At 40.1% G+C, this 13,250-nt stretch overlaps 1 protein-coding gene across 1 annotated transcript; it reads right to left on the bottom strand.

The window, feature by feature from the left end:
* Nucleotides 1-5,763: 5,763 nt before the first annotated feature.
* Nucleotides 5,764-11,290, bottom strand: LOC148351128 (uncharacterized). The gene is made up of 3 exons (XM_088320033.1): nt 11,185-11,290; nt 6,651-7,190; nt 5,764-6,233 (listed from the first exon to the last, which is right to left on the bottom strand). The coding sequence occupies exons 1-3, from the start codon at nt 11,288-11,290 to the stop codon at nt 5,764-5,766; spliced, it is 1,116 nt and encodes a 371-aa protein (XP_088176159.1).
* Nucleotides 11,291-13,250: the final 1,960 nt, after the last annotated feature.

Below are 13,250 nucleotides of genomic sequence, written 5' to 3'. Positions count from 1 at the left end.
GAGACGGGCACTGAAAAAGCTGCGGTCAATCATGGACAATTCATCACATCCACTACACAGCATTATATCCAGACAGAAGAGCAGCTTCAGCGACAGACTGCTGTCACTGTCTTGTACCACGGACAGACTGAAGAGATCTTTTCTTCCTCATGCCATGAGGCTCTTTAACTCCACCCGGCAGAGTAAAGGCCCACATTAAACCACACCCCCTACATTGCATATTACTGAATTTTATTGCAATATGTATTCTGTGTAGCACTATCTAGATACTCTATATAACACGCTACAGTGGGTATTAGCACGTCACATTGGGTATTTGTATATTGTATTCTTTTTGCTTTATTATTGTATTGTTCTCAGCGCAGGTATGCTGCTGGAAATGTGAATTTCCCTGCGGGGATGAATAAAGTATCTATCTATCTACAGAACTTTGTAATACATACCTGTCAACCTGTACGTTTTTGCTGTACAAAGTACGTTTATTATGCATTTTAAGACATGCACGACGCACAAGAAAATCTGAACGGAAAAACGAAAATTTGTCAATTATGGGTACCATTCGGTAAACACTGACTATCACGAAACGGCAAATCAATCAAGTCTAACAAGTTTGCCGCGGAAGCCTCTATTTCGGTATCATTTTTTTCGTTGCAAACGAAGCGAGCGGTTTGATGCTACAATGCGCATGCGTCTGCCGCCTGGGGATTTTTCATCATGCATCATTCCAGAAAAAAAAAAAAGGTGTACGATTATTTTGTATTTTGTACGGTAAAATATGACAGTTTGTATGGGCATGGAGCCGAGGAGGTTGACAGATATGGTATTATTTATGGCACCTCACCAGTAACAGATGTATTCTACCCTTGAAGTGCAACAAAAATAAAGAGTAAACAATATAATAAGATAACAATCAGCAGTGAACAATAGAAAGTGAGTTTAATAATTTAAATGGAAAATAATTGAAAAAAATCCATAAGAAAAAAACAATAAGAAAAGTAAAAAGAGCGATAAAAGAATAAAAAAGAATAAAATTTGCATTTTCATAAAAACACATTTACACTGAAAAACACAGAAAAAAAATGTAAATATTTGTAAATCTACAAAAAAAGATCCAATACAAACAATTTTAACCTTTTTTATGTTTAGCTAATTTAAAGTAAACAACACAGAATCCCCCCAAAATGCTTATCAACCAATCACAAGAGAAAAAAGCCGTCTCAGAGGGAACCAGCTGCTGATTGGTGAGGAGTCAGATTCCTTTGTTCACTTCCTAGAGCTCTGAGAGATGTTTTGTTCAGGGCTCATATTTTTCACTAGTCAGCCCTCATTCGCCTTTTTTTCGGCGCATACGTTTTTATAATCGCTATTTGACTATATAGTAGTCGCTATTGTTAATGGTGACATGATCCGAAAAGACGTCACATAAACAACTCGGAGGAGAGGCGAAAACCACGCCACTGAATGCCCAACATAAATTCTTTTCAGGTCAGGCCTAAAATGTTAATCATTACTTTGGGTTTGCGTCTGGTCGGGCTATTCTCACTCATTTTTAAAAAAAATTATCCACGCTTGGCGCACATTTGCGATTGGTCTTCGTTCATATTTCTTTGTGGAGTGAGTCTAGCACGCCTACATCCAACAGAGGGCACCTAATCGGTTTGCAATTGAGACAGGTAAGGGGTGTGTGACACATACTAATGAGCTTGACCCTTCATAAAGACATTATGGAAAAAAACTAGTGTTAGGTGATTTTTTTTCATTTTCCGCCATCGTTTTCTACCCTCAACTTTGCAGTACATTCTGCTTTCTGAGGTTTGTTTTCTGGTTCAGACAGTTTTCTTGTTATTTTTCAACTTTTTTTGTGATGCCTTTGTTATTAAAGGCAGCACGGTGGTTAGCGTGTGTGCGGCACAGTTCTGAGGTCACGGTTCAAATCCAGCTACCAACCTTCCTGTGCGGAGTTTGCATGTTCTCCCTGTGCTTGCGTGGGTTTCCTCCGGGCAATCCGGTTCCCTCCCACATTCCAAAAACATGCATGTCAGGTTAATTGGCTGGTCCAAATTTTCCGTAGGTGTGAATGAGCGAGCGAATTGTCTGTCCCTGTGTGCCCTGCGACTGGCTGGCAACCAGTTCAGGGTGTCCCCTGCCCACTGCCCGGAGATGGCTGGGATGGGCTCCAGCACCCCCCGCGACCGTCACTGAGGATAAGCGGTGCAGATAATGGATGGATGGATTTTGTCATTAAATGCCCTGCAATGCTACCTGATTTCTGCGTTTGGGTCGACAGTAAAATAATATCACCTCTCCGTCTTGTCTTCTGGCAATGCTTGGAAATGCAGATTCCATCTGCAATTATAGTGTTCGAGCTCGATGACCCAAACAGTTTACAACACAGCAACCTTGTTTGTTTCTACTCTCTTTTCCACGTTCCCGACCATCTTGTTCAGAATTTTGACTTGCTCTGAATAGACGATGTAATTCCTTCAATTTTGTTGCATCTGCAGTCATTGTGCGCACGATGTGGTCCAAGTTAAGAGTCGAGTGAAGGTTTCTTGGAGAGCGGTGGTTTACTTTAAGTCAAGGGTCAAGAGAGCATCCCTCCTTGTGACAGGTAATTTAACTGCAGTCCATGCTACTGTAGTAGTTGTCGCCAGCAACGAGGCTATTTTTTTCATGAGTGAGTTCTTGTTCTGGCTTTTTCCTGTCAGCCCTTTTTTCCTTCTGTTTTCTCATTTTTTCTTAAAGTTTTTGATTTATGAATTAAACATAACTTTGAATTTGATGAACAGAGGGGAAAAAATCAAGTCGTCAAGAAATTCATAATTGCCCGTTTGCCAAACATGTTGCTGTTCTCAGTGTTGGAACATTAAAATGGACTGTGTAGCAACCTATGCAGTTAGGGAGAGAAAAGAAAAGGAACTTGACTAGCTCTAGGCCTTGTGGGTGGTAACTTAATAGAGGAAACACAAGAGTCAAAATGACTTTAGACAAAAGCCAGCAATTTAATGACCGATGAACAATACAATCGACAACATTTAACATAAATTATAGTAAAAGAATACTGTCAGGGCAGCACGGCAGCACATTGGTTGGCGCATGTGCAACACAGTTCTGAGGTCATGAGATCGAACCTTCCTGTGTGGAGTTTGCATGTTCTCCTCGTGCTTCCATAGGGTTCCTCCGGGCACTCCGTTTTCCTCCCACATTCCAAAAACATGCATATTAGGTTAATTGACCGGTCCAAATTGTCCCTAGTTGTGAATGAGCGAGTGAGTTGTCTGTCTCTGTGTGCCCTTCGACTGGCAGGCAACCAGTTCAGGGTTTTCCTTGCCCACTGCCCGGAGATGGCTGGGATGGGCTCCAGTACCCCCGCGACCCTACTGAGGATAAGCGGTGCAGATAATGAATGTATGGAATACAGTCATGTTTTAAGGCAGGGGTGTCAAACTCATTTTAACTCGGGGGCCACACGATAGAACAAACATTCTGTCGGGGGCCGGACTAGTAGATTAAAGAGAAAGAAAAAGAGAGATAAAGAAATAAGAGTAAGAGGGAGGAAAAAGAAGAGAGAGGGTGGGACAAAGAAAAAGAGAGAGAGAGAGCGTGAGAAACAAAAGAGATAAAAAGAGAAGTCGTGAGAGAGGGGGAAAGAAAGGGAGAGGAAGAAAGAAATCCAAAGAGAAATAGAAAGACAGAAGGAGAGAAGAGAAAAGAAAGCGCAAAGGGTAGGAAGACAGAAAGAGAAAAGAGAAAAAAAGAAAAAAATGAAGTTAGAGCAAAATAAGTTAAAAAGACACATAGGGAGAAAGAGACAATGAGCAACAAAGCAAGAGAAAAAGAGACACAGATAGTGAAAGAGACAGAGAGTGGGAGAAAAGGTGTGGAAGAGAGAGAGAGAGAGAGAAAGAGAGAGAGGGAGAGAGAAATAAATACAAATACAGTGTCTTTGTGAGAGGCACTTGGCTTTGGTAACATCAAGTTGACATATTTAAACCTGCAGCTTGTTTTTCTCTTGCGCTTCTCTGAGTATTGTCTCGCGGGCCGCCTGTTTGACACCTGTGTTTTAAGGTGTTCGGTGAGAAATCATCAATTTGGTTAATCTTACTTTACTAACCCTGTTTTGATTCTATTTCAGTTTAATGATTGGTCATCTACTCCAAATTTGGTGGATAACCCATGACTAGTTGCATATGTTACATTTATACGCACTGATAGGGTTTTAGAATAAACCTCAATCTTTTTCATGTCAGAATTTAAAGTCACACAAAAATTCACTTCAAATTTAAATGACAATTCAAATAAATGACAAGAAGGTTCATCAAATAAACAAAGAAAATACAAATCATCCCAATTCAGAAGATTCCAAATCCATGAGTATTGCTGGTTTCCCAAAGTCCATGAGTCCACAGTCAGGATTGTAAAAATATCAGTATTCCAATTCCTACAGTGACATTAATGTAGGGCTGTATGATGAATCAGATCAAGGCTAGATTTTGGGTGTGGGGTAACCTGCCAATAGGACCACTGAGATTTTCAAGGAATCGAGGAATTTTCCCAAGAGGGAAAACAACCTGGCCTTTGAAAAAGGCCCACAAAAGAGATCTATTGAGTCTTTTGTTAAAAAATGAATGTTGCCAATATTAAGCTGTCTGCGGCTTTGTGTCAAGAAACAAGAGAGGAAAATTACTCACAGCCAATCTAGTAACAATAATGACACAGAATTTAGGCAAGTAACAATAATGAAATGAAATTTAACAATTTTCAAAAAGAGATTTTTTTTTGTCAATTTTGAATTAAATGTTTTAATCTTGAGCCATGAGGCTCTTTAACTCCAACCGGCGGAGTAAAGGCCCACATTAAACCACACCCCCTACATTGCATATTACCGTACTTTTATTGCAGTGTGTATTTTATGTAGCACTATTTAAATACTCTATACAACACGCTACAGTGGGTATTAGCATGTCACAATGGGTATTTGTATATGGTATTCCTTTTGCTTTATTATTGTATTGTACTCAGCGAAGGGATGCTGCTGGAAATGTGAATTTCCCTGCGGGGATGAATAAAGTATCTATCTATCTATCTATCTATCCATCTAATCTGTTGCCACAAGCAATGTTATCTTAGTGCATCAAAGCAACATCGGCGTAGTCATACAAGCTTCCAAAGGTTAAAGTACAATCTTCCTATTCTTTTATTATGTGGCTATTTTTTAAACAGTTTCATAGGGGCGGCTTCAATGAGAGTATATATGGTAATTTGTAATTAGTTACTTTAAATTGCTGGTGCAATAATGTCAAAAGAGTAATTACAGGAAGGCGATTTATTGGAATGTTGCAAACATGTTTTATGTCATGTCAGGTGTGTTGTTTTTCATATGCTAGGATTTAATGTTTTTAGTTCAAGAAGAAAAAATGTCCAACAAAGTAAAATGCACAACTTGAAATACATGTGTTCACAAAATAAATTTAGAATTTCAGAAGATAAGTCAAGAGAAAATACACACATATATATATATATATATATATATATATATATATATATATATAGACATTACTGTTATTCATTATTTAGTTTTATATAATTAATCAATAGAAATATACAACCTGCAACATTTGTGGCATTAAAAAAACGTTTTCAAAACTAGCACATCATTGGGCTGACTTAAGTTTAGACAAGTTAATGACATCAAGTACACAAATCTGTTCATTTAGTGTTATCTGTGATTTCTTCAATATAAATGCAAAATAGGAGCTCATGTCAAGAAGAATGATCGCTGGTACTCTCACCAGTACACTTGTGACTCTGAGCTTTAACCTGATTTGAAAACATTTGACCGCAAACACGTTTTTCACCAGTGTGGGTTCTTCTATGGCTCTTTAAGTTTGATTTCTGTCTGAATTTTTGACCACAAACTGAGCAAGAAAAGGGTTTTTCACCAGTGTGGGTTCTTGTGTGGCTATTTAAAGTTGATTTCTGGCAGAATTGTTTCCCACAAACTGAGCAGGAAAAAGGTTTTCCACCAGAATGGGTTCTTGTAAGGCTCTTTAAGTTTGATTGCTGGTTAAATTTTTGACCACACACTGAGCAGGTAAAAGGTTTTTCACCAGTATGGGTTCTTGTGTGGTTATTTAATGTTGATTTCTGGCTGAATTGTTTCCTGCAAACTGAGCAGGAAAAAGGTTTTTCACCAGTGTGGGTCCTTGAGTGGTTTTTTAAAGCACCAGGCTCTGTGAAATGTTGACCGCAAACAGAGCAGGCAAAGGGTTTTACGCCAGTGTGAGTTCTTGTGTGGTTTTTTAAGGCCCCACTGTCAGAGAAGTTTATACCACAAACAATGCAAGAAAAAGGTTTCTCACCTGTGTGGGTTCTTGAGTGGTTTTTTAAGGTCCTGTTTTGAGTGAATTTCTGACCGCACACTAAGCAGACAAAAGGTTTTTCACCAGTGTGGGTTCTCATGTGGGTTGTTAAGTTTCCTTTATGTGTGAATGTTTTACCACAAATTGAGCAGGCAAAAGGGTTGTCACCAGTGTGGATCATTGTGTGTTTTTTTAAACTCGCACTCTGGGTAAATTTATGACCACAAATTGAGCAAACGAAACGTTTTTCACCAGTGTGGATTATTGTGTGTTTTTTTAAGGTACAACTCCGGCTAAATTTTTTACCACAAATTGAGCAGGCAAACGGTTTTTCACCAGTGTGGGTTCTTGTGTGTCTTACAAAGTGTGATTTCAGGCTGAAACTTTTACGACAAACTGAGCAGGCAAAAGGTTTTTCATTAGTGTGGATGATTATATGGGATTTGAAACAATGCCTGCGCCTCAACCTTTTCCCACAATGAGAAAATGTGTTATCACTATCGGAATGCTCGTCACCATCAGTGTGTGCAGAGTCGGACGTGTCGTCATCATCTGTTGTCACATGTTGATAGGAGCTGCTTGGAGGCACCTTCCCATTTGTCACTTCATGTTCACTTTGATATTCAGTGGTTAAACGGGCCCCAGTCACGGGCAACTCTGTGAAATAATCCTCCTTTTTAACACCAACAGGCTCCAAATACTTTTCCTCATGTTTAAAATCCTCCTTTTTAATGTCATCTGGTGCCAAATACTCCCCCTCCTCCTCGTTTTTGACACCAGGCAACTCCGGCTCCTTTTGCCAAAGAAGAACATTCTCTCTTCGGATATCTGTGGGACACAATATAACCAAGGTCATTCAAAGAAAGGCCATTAAAAAAACTAGTAGGCCACAACATAAGTGATTTTTTCCTGTATTTTATTTAATTTTATTTAAATCTGACAAATGTTTCCCTCGATTAAAGAACCTGCTCACGTTCTTTTTTTCTTTCATATATTTTCTGTATGAATATGCAGTTGTTTACAATATATATATGCCAATTTATAATTGACTAAAAATCCGCAAATTTTAAGGCTCTTAAATCGGGTAGAAGTGAATTGAATGGATAAAGTGTATATTAGGGAAGCCCAAGAGTGCGACTATGCAATAAAGTAATCCCATGTTTTTCGCGGGGGTTGCGTTCCAAAAAGAACCCGTGGAAGGCTAAGTCCATGAGGTAAAATTCATTTTTTTTTCAATTAAATACTCAATTTTATATTACAAATCAACTTTTTTTTCCAGGCTCTAACATAACAAATAAAAGTACTGTATGAGTTTTTTTAAATAACAACTGTTTTCGTCAAATAATAATAAGCAGGGACTGTTAAGCACTACAAGGCGCACCTAAAAGCCTTTACTTTTTTCAAAAGCTGACCATGCGTCTTATAATACAGTGCGCCTTATATATGGATCAATATTAAGTCGCAAAGTCTTGCAACTAAAGAAATCAGCCGCCGACTCGATTTTACCCCGAAGGCGAAGTCGTCTGCGGTGTATGCTGGGATTTATATACCGGCGTTTCATTTCCTAACCAATGTGTCAATCATCATTTGGCTAAAGTTATTTGGAGGTAAAGGGGGCGGATCTTTTTTATCATTTACAGGCTCGCATAGGCTAAAGGGGCGAAACAAAGCCTGCAATTGGCCGAAAAAGATGAATGTGAATCAGATGCTGGGTTGCACTACGGCATAGAGAAAACATGTTTTACTATTCTGTATTTGTAAATATTTTACTCTCCTGGATTTACTACACTCACGGTTGTAAAAAGACCATGGTTACGTATTATTAATGAACGTGAAGGCTGCAAGAGAATTTAGGTGAGCTATGCGGATTTATATTTTCCCGGTATCTTGTTTTAGAACAATATTGATGTTTCTGAGATGAGTCTATTTTTAAACTAAATTCAATTCAAAGTGTTTATTGTCATATGCACAGTAAAGAACCCCGTTTCCCTGCACAATAAAATTCTTACTTTGCCGTCCACACAGTTGCCAGCAAAAAATAAAATGGAAACTAAGAAATGTTTGTTTGGTGACATCGTACGGACACCGCATCCGCACGTGTCTACGACACGTATTTACTTCTTTGCAAGCTTTCGGAATGTTAAGGGGGTAATAAGTTTGACTGAACTATCTGACTGTTATGTGGACGTTCCCATGGTAGCGCCTTTATAATCCGGTGCACCTTATGTATGGAAAATATAGGACCAAAAACTATTTTTTGGAGGTGCGCCCTATAACCCGGTGCGCCTTACAGTGCGGAAAATATGGTTATTAAAATACAGAACAAAATGCATAATGCAAATCTGTAAAAAAAGCAAAACAATGAAAACTAATTTGCATTATAGAAGAGGATTACTGTATAAAATATATATGCAAATAGATTTATCAGGTTAAAAAGTGTCACTAGTATTAACCTTTGGATAAATGAGTAGGATCAAAAATGACCTCATGAGTTGTTATTCTTTAAAATCTTAAACAAAAAAAGTTGTAATATTGTCATTTTCCAGGTAATCCTTATAAAACATTTTAATGACATGATGCAGTTAGTATTTTTATTTTTTCTACACTAATTTTTGACCTCACTCATGAAAGAGTTAATTTACTGGTAGGTCATGCATATCACAAAAAAAAACAGCACAGAAAATGCACCTTTTTTTTAAACGAAAATAGCAATACTCATCTGAAAAATCACAATTAGCTTTTGTTCCAAAAATGGTGCGGCCTAGTCCACTCCATCCAATTCCAAGGCGAGCAGATCAACAAAGAACTCCGCGGTGATAAAGAAGGCCCAGCAGCCACATCACTTCCTGAGAGTGCTCAGGGGGAACAACCTGAATGAGAAGCTGCTGGTGAAAGCCTACAGCACACCCATAGGGAGCATCCTAACATACTGCATCACAGCGTAGTACGCAGGATTCTCTGCAACTCAAAGAAAAGCCCTACAGAGGATTTTAAACACGGCCCAAAATACTGTACCACCAGCTGCCAACTGCCCAACCCTGGAGGACATTGCCAGCTCTCGCTACGACAGCACAGCCAAACACATCCTGAAAGACTCATCACACCCCGGCAACTGTCTTTTCGACCTGCTACCATCCGGCAGACAGTTCAGATACCATGAGGCCAGGATAAAAAGACTGAGGCATAGCTTCCTCCCCAAAGATATCAACACACTAAACCGCAGTCGTGAAACACAGTGCAGTGTTATGGTTCTAAGTGAAATAATAATTTTTATGTGCAACACCCTGGTTAAGTGCAATATCCTGGTTGTGTACAGTTTGTATTTTGGATGTTTTTGACTTTGGTCCCTACAGTTGTTGCAGAAGAAGTATTTTATTTTTGTACTGTTAAATGTTTTTTTTCATAGTACTGTTTAATTAATTTGCACTTAGACTTAATTTACTTAATAATTTTGTGCAAATGGAAGGTATTTTAGTTGTCATGTTGACTTTGCAATATCCCGGTTGTGTATAGTTATAGTTGTATTTTACATGTGAATACTTCATATTAGAGGTGAATATATATATTTTTCTGTTCATAGGGTCTTTATATTGTATATTTTTGACAACTGGAATGAAACCATGATTTAGTTGTAGCAATACAATGATAAAGTGTTTCTAGGCTTAAGAAGCACTTAGTATACTGTGAGACATTGTCTAGTTTTCATCATTGCAAAAAAATATGCCGGCGCAGCTTGGCGGTGCAGTGGTTAGCGCGTGTGCAGCACAGTTCTGAGGTCATGAGATCGAACCTCCTGTGTGGAGTTTGCATGTTCTGCTCGTGCTTGCATGGGTTTCCTCCGGGGACTCCGGTTTCCTCCCACATTCCAAAAACATGCCTGTCAGGTTAATTGGCCGGTCCAAATTATGATTGAGCGAGCAAATTTTCTGTCTCTGTGTGCCCTGTGACTGGCTGGCAACCAGTTCAGGGTGTCCCCTGCCCACTGCCCAAAGATAGCTCGGATGGGCTCCAGCAACCCAGCGACCCTACTGAGGATAAGCGGTGCAGATAATGGATGGATGGATAGAAAAAAGTATGCCATTACTCCGGATATTTTCTTACACTAATCGGGGAACTGTAACATTCATCTATGTCAGTAAATGGCAGCAAATTACTATTTTTGTATACCAGTACTCGTGATCTGCTCATAAAGTGGTATTGTGCACTTAATAACTAATTTTAAAATGGTTTAAGACTGCACTCCAAAAATATATACAAAATAAATCAAATGAAGGAAAAATCTTCCACATACATTTGTTGTTTTTAGTAAACACAAAGTAAAAACTGGTAAAACCTTTTTATTTCACTCACAAATATGTTATTGATTGTTTTAAAACTTCTGTATGCTATTTTTCTAAAGCTAAAACCAAGATAAAAATGTACTAAAACTTGAAAACGGGTGAAAAATATAGCAAAATCCCATATTACAGAATTTATAAAAGTGAATAACCTTCATTACCTTCCTCAGCTATGGTGAAAATAAAAACGTTATACTGTCACTTTGGTGAAAGATTCAAAAACATGGTGCCGGGAATAAATGATTTTAATGATTTTGACAGAAGGAGTGCCCTGAGCTTGTGTTGTTGTTGGAATAAGTGTGCCTTGGCTCAACAAATGTTTGGGGGAAAACAGGTGTAGAAAAACTGTGAACGTAGAGGTCGGCCCACGCAAAGTCCAAGTCCCCCACAGCAGCTGCATTGCAAATATGAAATAAAAATAAAACATACATCGTGCAGCCAAAATTAAGATGCCAAAAATGTTCTTAAAAACTAAAGCGACCAACCTGCCCCTTTCAAGACAACACGAAGATGCTCGCTAGCCTCGTTTAGCCGTCGATGTTCAGTCTCCCGATACTCATCTTGGACATTTATTTTCACTCCCTCGCACATTTTATACAAGTTTAAGGTTCACGGTTGATTTTTTTTTTTTTTTTACCAAGTTGAATGGAGCAAAGCGTCTGCGACAATAAGAACTCACTAGCGCGGAATTAGGCAGCACGGCGGCGCAGTGGTTAGCGCTTGTGCGGCACAGTTCATGTCATGGGAACCTGTCGTGGGTTCAAATCCAGCTCCAGACTTTCTGTGCGGAGTTTGTATGTTCTCCCCGTGCTTGCGTGGGTTTCCTCCGGGCACTCCGGTTTCCTCCCACATTCCAAAAACATGCATTTCAGGTGAATTGGTCGGTCCAAATTGTCCCTAGGTGTGAATGAGCGAATGAGTTGTTTGTCCCTGTGTGCCCTGCGATTGGCTGGCACCCAGTTCAGGGTGTCCCCCGCCCACTGCCCGATGATTGCTGGGATGGGCTCCAGCCCCCCCGCGACCCTACTGAGGATAAGCGGTACGGCTAATGAGATGAGATGAGCGCGGAATTGCATTATAAATTATCTAGTGGCTGCAGTTACGTCACTTCCGTGTGTGACGCGTCACGCTGCACACCGGACAGTCTTTCCATTATTCTGCACGGAGGACGGCAGGTGACGTTTGGAGAACAAGGCCCCGATGACGTAGAAATCATTTTGGTCAATTCCAGACATCGCAACGCTCTTCTCCGAGATAGTGGACCCCACGTGGGGGCTTTCCTGGCACGCCCATGGTAGGAGCTGGCACACTTGCTCTGTCCACTCCACGCATCGGCCCGGTATTGCAGTACCTCCAGGAACGGTGCATACGCAATGATCACAGCAAGGCTTTAGGGCTAGGACCTTAGCTTGGCCTTTTGGCTGAGAGTAAGTGTACCGGCTCCTAGGCTTTGTAGCGTATTATGAACTGAACGATAATGGATAATGGATAATGAATAACGAAGATATAACAATAACCCTTAACCCCCCCCCCCCCCCACCAGCTTGCGGAAAAAACGTGGGCCGAGAGAGAGGCGGAGGATCGAGAGAGGAGGCTTGACAGAGACTCGAGCGACACTAATTCGGCCATATTCAATGGAGTTCACTTAGTTGAATCAAGTGTTTTGTAAGGTTTATTGTTCTATATTCTTTATGAATTATCCATTATCCGTGATCGGTCAAATTATAATACGCTACAAAGCCAAGAGGCCGAGACACTTGGTTCCGGCCGAGACACTTGGTTCCAGCCAAGAGGCTGAGTCAAGGTCCTAGCCGCAGGGACAAGCAGCGATCAGTGTAACCGTTCCCGGATTGTTATCAGTCAAATCATACGATTGAAACTAAATAAATAGTATACAATCTTAGAACCACACGCTGCATTTTGGGTTTTGTAGTTTAAATGTAATCAGCGCTTTATCTAGCTTGGCCATTCCAGTAGATCAAGGGTGTCAAACTCATTTTAACTCGGGGGCCACACGATAGAACAAACATTCTATCGGGGGCCGGACTAGTAGATTAAAGAGAAAGAAAAAGAGAGATAAAGAAGTAAGAGAAAGAGGGAGGGAAAAGGAGAGCGGGCGGGACAAAGAAAGAAAAAGAGTGAGGGAGCGAGCGTGAGAAACAAGAGAGAGCAAAAGTCGTGAGAGAGGGGGAAAATAAAAAGGGAGAGGAAGAAAGAAATCCAAAGAGAAATAGAAAGACAGAAGGGGAGAAAAGAGAAAAGAAAGTGCGGAGGGTAGGAAGAGAAAAAAGGAAAAAAAGAGAAAAAAGGAAGTTAGAGCAAAATAAGTTAAAAAGACAGAGAGAGAGAAAGAGACAAAGGGCAACAAAGGAAGAGAAAAAAAAGAGACACAGAGAGTGAAAGAGACATAGACAGAGAGTGGGAGAAAGGGGGTGGAAAAGAGAGAGGGAGAGAGATAGAGAGAGAGGGGGAGAGAGAGAGAGAAGAGAGAGAGAGAGAGAGAGAGAGAGAGAGAGAGAGAGAGAGAGAGAGAGAGAGAGAGAGAGAGAGA

This window comes from Urocampus carinirostris, chromosome 16 (assembly GCF_059441175.1).
Source record: "Urocampus carinirostris isolate Australia breed hairy pipefish chromosome 16, RoL_Ucar_1.0, whole genome shotgun sequence".
NCBI lineage: Eukaryota > Metazoa > Chordata > Actinopteri > Syngnathiformes > Syngnathidae > Urocampus > Urocampus carinirostris.
The sequence above is the reverse complement of the archived record's forward strand: the minus strand, read 5'-3'. Positions and strand labels throughout refer to the sequence as shown.

Bases quoted from the DNA above. Each gene is read 5' to 3' on its own strand.
- LOC148351128 (XM_088320033.1), bottom strand. From the start codon at position 11,290: ATGTGCGAGGGAGTGAAAATAAATGTCCAAGATGAGTATCGGGAGACT. The intron at 7,191-11,184 runs GTTGGTCGCTTT...TGTGTCCCACAG, and splicing joins TGTTGTCTTGAAAGGGGCAG to ATATCCGAAGAGAGAATGTT. The intron at 6,234-6,650 runs GTTGTACCTTAA...AACATTTCACAG, and splicing joins TGGTAAAAAATTTAGCCGGA to AGCCTGGTGCTTTAAAAAAC.